The sequence below is a fragment of the Mandrillus leucophaeus genome, unplaced genomic scaffold (genome assembly GCF_000951045.1).
Source record: "Mandrillus leucophaeus isolate KB7577 unplaced genomic scaffold, Mleu.le_1.0 Scaffold222, whole genome shotgun sequence".
Lineage (NCBI taxonomy): Eukaryota > Metazoa > Chordata > Mammalia > Primates > Cercopithecidae > Mandrillus > Mandrillus leucophaeus.
In genome coordinates, this window is record NW_012102277.1 from 2924528 (window position 1) to 2931023 (window position 6496).

The following is a 6496-nucleotide window of genomic DNA, read 5'->3' on the forward strand; positions in this document are numbered from 1 at the left end:
TCAAGACCAGCCTGGGGAACTTGGTGAAACCCTGTCTCTACTAAAAATACAAAAAATTAGCTGGGCATGGTGGCAGGTGCCTGTAATCCCAGCTACTTGGGAGGCTGAGGCAGGAGAATTGCTTGAACCCGGGAGACAGAGGTTGCAGTGAGCCAAGATCGTGCCATTGTACTCCGCCTGGGCAACACAGCGAGACTGTCTCTTTAAAAAAAAAAAAAAAAAGGGGTACCTAGAAAGCACGTTGTCCTGGAAGCCACGTGAAAAAAATATTTCAAGGCTGAGGGAGTCAGCAGCTGTGGAAATGTCTCTGCTGCTCTAATGAAACCATATCATTGGCGAACTTGCCAAAAGAAATGTTGCTAGAACCTTTTTCTAGATGTGACACCTGATTTGGAGGTTTGTAAAGAAAATGAGACAATACTTTTGTGATTAGGAGAGATGCAGGCTGAAGAATTTAGGGGTCAAGTTTTATGATGTCTCAAACTTACTTTCAAATAGGAAAAATGTATAGATGCATATATATTTATATTTTTCTATATAAAGCAAAAATAAAATGTTTAAAATTGGTGAATCTAAGTGATATGTAAATGCATAATTCTTACATTATTTTTCAACTTTCTGTATGTATTTTTAACGGTTTTCATAATTACAAAATGTTGGGGAACAGAGTAGACAGATGGCCGGGCGTGGTGGCTCACGCCTTTTATCCCAGCACTTTGGGAGTCTGAGGCTAGTGGATCACCTAAGGTCAGGAGTTCGAGACCAGCCTGGCGAACATGGTGAAACCCCATCTCTACTGAAAATACAAAAATTACCCAGGCGTGGTGGTACATGCCTGTAATCCCAGCTACTTGGAAGTCTGAGACAGAAGAATTGCTTGAACCCAGGAAGTAGAGTTTACAGTGAGCCAAGACTGCGGTGCCACTGCATTCCAGCCTGGGTGACAGAGGGAAACTGTCTCAAAAAAAACAAACAACAAAACCCAAATAAGAGTGGACAGAGAGGAACTGGAAACTGTATAGATAACTCTTTCAAAGAACTTTGCTAGTTAAGGGTTATTTTTTCTGTTGCTTTGGTTTGTGTGTTCGTGTGTGTGTGTGTGTGTGTGTGTGTGTGTCTGTTTTTTGTGAGACAGGGTCTCACTCTGTCACCCAGGCTGGAGTGCACTCTTTGTTTACTTCCATCCCATCGCGAGGCCAGGTCTCGCCAGCCTGTTGTGAGAGGACATATTAGGTGAGGCCATTACACCTAACTACAGCTCACTGCAGCCTCAACCTCCTACGCTCAAGCAATCCTCCCACCTCAGCCTCCCAAGTAGCTAGGACTACAGGTGTGCACCGTCACACCCAACTAATTTTTGTATTTTTTGTAGAGACATTGTTGGGTGGGGTGTTTCGTCATGTTGCCCAGACTGGTCTCAAACGCCTGAGCTTAGGCATTCCTCCTGCCTCAGCCTTACGAAGTGGTAGGATTACAGGTGTGAACCACTCCACCTGGCCTGTTTTTTTTCTTCTTTTCGAGTCAGTGTCTTGCTCTGTCACCCAGGTTAGAGTGTAGTGGTATGATCATAGCTCACTGTAACCTCAACCTCCTGGGCTCAAGCAGTCTTCCCGCCTCAGCTTCCCAAGTAGCTGGGACTACAGGCACATTCCACCTCGCTTGCCTAGTTAAAATTTTTTTTGTGGAGATGGGATCTCGTTCTGTCGCTTGGGCTGGTCTCGAACTCCTGGGTGCAAGTGATTCTCCTGCCTGAGACTCCCAAAGTCTGGGATTACAGGTGTGAGCCACCACATTTGGCCTGTTTTATTATTTATTTTTCTTTTTGAGTCAGGATCTCACTCTGTCACCCAGGCTGATCTCTAACTCTTGGGCTCAAGCAATTCTTCTGGCTCAGCCTCCCAAAGTCTGGAATTACAGTAGTGAGCAGCCACACTTGGTGGGTTTTTTTTTTTTTTTTTAAGATGGAAAAAAATTACTGCATGTTTGTAATAATCTAGAGAGGAATAATGAGAGAAAGAGAAAGAAAAGAAGATACAAGAAAGCAAAGAGAGAATTACTGCAGCCATTTCCTGGATGTAGTACACGGATAGGGGAGGAATCACCCACAGACAGGAGCAAGGAGAGTTCACCTGTGGTATGAGGTGGGCAGGCAGAGCATGTGGTGCAGGTGCTGATCACTGGCCAATGTGGTGTGCATCTATAAAACTCTTCTACTTGCTTTGGTTTTTTTTTTTTTTTTCTAGAGACAGTGTCTCCCTCTGTCTCCAAGTGATCCTCCTGCCTCGGCCTCCTGACTAGCCGAGACTACAGACACACACCACTGTGCCTGGCTAATTAAAATAAAATTTTTTTTGTAGAGACAGGGATCTCACTATGTTGCCCAGGCTGGAGTGCAGTGGTGCAATCTCGGCTCACTGCAACCTGTGCCTCCCAGGTTCAAGCGATTCTCCTCCAGGCATGTGCCACCACGCCCAGCTAATTTTTGTATTTTAGCAGAGGCAGGATTTTGCCATGTTGCCCAGGCTAGTCTTGAACTCCAGAGCTCAAGTGATTTGCCCACCTTGGTCTCCCAAAGTGCTGGGATTACAGGCATGAACCACCACGCCCAGCCTTAAATTTTCTTAGTGAAATGGGAAGCAAGGCCTTCCCTCTGCCAGCGGTTAGGGGAGGAGGTGTTAGAGAGGTGTGAAGTAGCCATTCAGGCAGTGGGAGAGTAAACAGAGCAGGATGGATCATAGGAACACCAGGTAGCATTCAGCTCCCACTTGAGGATCTGTTTCTGATGTCTTAGTTCAGGGGCCAGTCCTTCGTGGAAAAAGCCAAAGATTAAATGGCCTTGTGAGTTTCTTTCCTACTTCTGTGCCCACCTGAGGGTGCACATGGTACAGAAGCACTGGACTTGGTGTCAGATGGGATGAGCCCTGGCTCTGTTTCCTAGTAGCAATCTGATCTTGAACTAGTCACTGGACATTTCTGAACCTCAGCTTCTGCAGAATGCAATGAGATCTTCCAATGTAGCTCTGTAGTCATTGTGTAGACTATAAGGTTGTACAGGCGGCAGGTAATATTCTGGAGAGCCGATTAAGAATGTGAGCCCTGAAGTCAAAAAGCCTGAGTTTGAATCGTAGTTTACCCATGTAACACCTGTTTCCTCATCTGAATAGTGAAGGTTCTTGGCCTCAGTTGAAGATGTGAGCATTAGTCAATGGTGCTACAACAGCCATGGTTGACAGATGAAGGGTTCTCGAGGACCAAGCACAGGGTTTGACACTTTAGGCTCTGATTCATGTCCTGCCAAGCTGGGCCTGGAGGAAGCCCCCGAGCCTGGCTGGCAGCTGTTGTCCCAAGCGAGGGGGATGGTAAGCCAGGCCAACAGCTCCAGTTCAGGAAGGGGCCCATTTCAAAGGAGTGGGTCAAGAGCACTGTTTGCCTTTCTGGAGTGCTGGGCCGGGGCAGAAGGACCTGAGAGCTGAGGTGGTTCACCCAGACACCTGGGCAGATTACTAAAAGATGATTGTCTTGTCTGGGAAAGAAGCCAGGATGTGGTTTTGGTGGAGCTGGGAAAAGAACCTGAGTTTCAGAATCAAATTCTTCCTTATTGTGTAAGAAAAGGCGAGCCAGACTCAGGGAACAGTGGGACCCACTTCCTGGCACTGTGCAAGTCGGAGTGCCTTGTAAGCAGGGTCTGGGCCTCACTTATGGATTTGCCCTGGTGCCTTGCATTATTGGTCGAATTGAGGAAGGAGGACTTGTTTAAAAGACAGCCACCGCCCATACATTCAGAATCCATACTATCCACCTATTATAGTGGGGTTATCCATTGTTTTTGCAGCTGTCTCCCTCTCTCACAACAACAGCTGTTACCCATATTCTAGCATCCAGCCATTGCTGTCTCCATTCCTATGGGTAAAGTGGAGTTGCCTGCCTTCTCAGTGCCAGGCTGACCACAGTCCCATGGGGCACCACAAGCAGGTCCAGAGCCTGGGCCAGGAATCAGGAGACCAGAACATTGGTCTTGACTGGCTACTAGCTGAGTGACTCTGAGATTGTGGGCAAATTATTTCCTCTCTTTAACCTTCTAAACTGGGGGAGCCTTGTTGCTAATAACTTGGCTCACACTGGCCAGGTCTCTCCTGGGCCAGTGGTGAAAATTCTGAGTGTAGCTTTAGCTCTTGCTTCCTGTGCTTTGACCAGGAGAAGTTGCAATAATACTTACAGGTTCATTCTTGCCGACCTGAATTCGGTAGCGAGAGATGAAGTTAGGTTTTCCTGTTGTGTCAACCACCAGTAGAAGCCCATTGAAGCTCCAGAAGAACAGACAAGGTACTTGGATGGCACCTGAGATTGGGAAGCAGAAACAGTCAGGGCGACTTTGGGTTCTCGCAGCACATAGACTAACGGAACACACTTTTTTATAGTGACTGAGGCTTCATCCTAGACATTTCTTCGCCAGGGAGGTCTTAGGGCTTGGGACCAAGGGGTTACCTGTAGTCTTGGGTAGGAACTGGGACAGTCCACTTAAGGAGTGTCTCCATTCATTTTCTTAGCTGTAAAATGAGGACAACAACCTTCAAGGTGGTTGGTGGTTTTCATGTAAATACATATGAAAGTATGTTAAGATATATAATACACTCTAAAATAGAAATTAATTCAGGTTGACATTTGGGAGTCTGCACCCACTGAACCCTTTATGAATTGCCAAGGAAGGAGAAGCAAAGGAGGTACTCTGTATGGTATGGGTCACAGTGAGCCCTGGGCTAGGAGTCAGTCAGGAAACGTAATCCCTGTCATCCTACTAACGGACCAGCAGAACCTCAGGTGTCATCTAGTCAGTATCTCCCCAAATGGAAAACTCATCTTTCTTTCTTTCTTTTTTTTTTTTTTTTTTTTTTTTTTGAGACAAAGCCTCGCTCTGTCACCCAAGATGGAAGTGCAGTTGTGCTATCATGGCTCACTGTAGCCTTGGCCTGCCAAGCTCAAGTGATCCTCTTGCTTCAGCCTCCTGAATAGCTGGGACTATCGGCACCTGCCACCATGCCCAGCTAGGACCAGGCTTTGCTTAATTCTGTGTCTGTGCCCCTCCACCAGCACCCTTCATGCTCCATCAACGGAAGTATCTGTGGCAGCTGGGGCTTGGAAAATACTTGCCGGCACTGTAGGGGAGTAGGATTGGTACAAACTTTCTAGAGGGCAATTTGGCAGTATCTGAAGTAATACAGTGAGAGAGTCAGAAAGCTAAGACAGAAAGGGAGAAAGAAGAAAAGGAGACACATCTATTCGTATGCATAAATGTCCGTCACAGTATTAAAAAAAAAAAAAATTTAAAGCAGCCTAAATACCCATTAGTAGGGAATGGACTAAATAGATTAGAGTATTTCCATATAATGGAATAGAATGGGAAGCTTAGAGTATTAAGTAAGTCTACATTAATAGGCATGGAAAGATACCTACAATCTATTCAATGAAAAAATTTAAAAATAGTTGGTATCTCATAAGTACAACTATATACCCAATATATAAAAGATGTACACTAATATATAAACAGTGGTTATTTCTTGAAGATAAGAGAGAGGGTGATTTTCACACTTTCTATGCTTATTTGAATTGCCTGATTTTTATTTTTAACAATGAGCACATATTTTATACCCAGAAAAAATAAACTATTTTTACTTTGGAAAAAAAAGGTTGGTGGTTACCCAGTGGGCCAGCCAAGGAGTCTACCTACTTGGAACTCCAAAGGCTGCCTGAGGAATACAGATGAAAAGCACACCATAAGATGATCTTGAGCTTCTTCTAGCTCTAACATTTAAAATTGGAAACATTTTCTCCCTCTCATATTGGCTTATCACCTAGGTAATAGGTAATTTTCACAGGATTGTACCTAAAGTATATACAATATTTGGGGTTTTTTTTAAGATTGCAGCTTCAAGCTAATAAAGTTTTTCTACCACTTTCCCCATATACATAGGTAATCTGCATTGTTCAATGACTGCTTAAGATCCCATTAAATCTGTCATATTTAATGTTCAACCCATTGTCAGACTTATCCTTCTAGTTGAAAACAATCCTCAGGGGCATTTTGCTTTGTGGCAACTGACACTTTTTATCTTCCCTTCTAGACTGTGACATCATTTTTTAATGGAGGAGGGAAACATTTCACTTAAATATTTCTTTTTGTGTTGTTTTTTGAGACAGAGTCTTGCTCTGTCACCCAGGCTGGAGTGCAGTGGCGCTATCTCAGCTCTCTGCAACCTCTGCCTCCTGAGTTCAAGCGATTTTTGTGCCTCAGCCTCCCGAGTAGCTGGGATTACAGGCATGCGCCACCATGCCTGGTTCATTTTTTGTATTTTTAGTAGAGACAGGATTTCACCATGTTGGCCAGGCTGGTCTTGAACTTCTGGCCTCAAGTGATCTGCCTGCCTCGGCCTCCCAAAGTGCTGGGATTACAGGTGTGAGCCACTAATCTTGGCCCATCTTAATTTTTTTTTTTTTTTTT

At 44.8% G+C, this 6496-nt stretch overlaps 1 protein-coding gene across 3 annotated transcripts in view; it reads right to left on the reverse strand.

Moving 5' to 3' along the window:
• FAXDC2 (fatty acid hydroxylase domain containing 2) overlaps positions 1 to 6496 on the reverse strand; it is a 34719-nt gene that overhangs the window by 11243 nt on the left and 16980 nt on the right. For all 3 annotated transcript variants that reach the window (XM_011981252.1, XM_011981253.1, XM_011981251.1), the window contains one exon: positions 4217 to 4338. In XM_011981252.1, coding sequence (XP_011836642.1) covers positions 4217 to 4338 — 122 coding nt within the window. The remainder of the gene's footprint in view (positions 1 to 4216; positions 4339 to 6496) is intronic.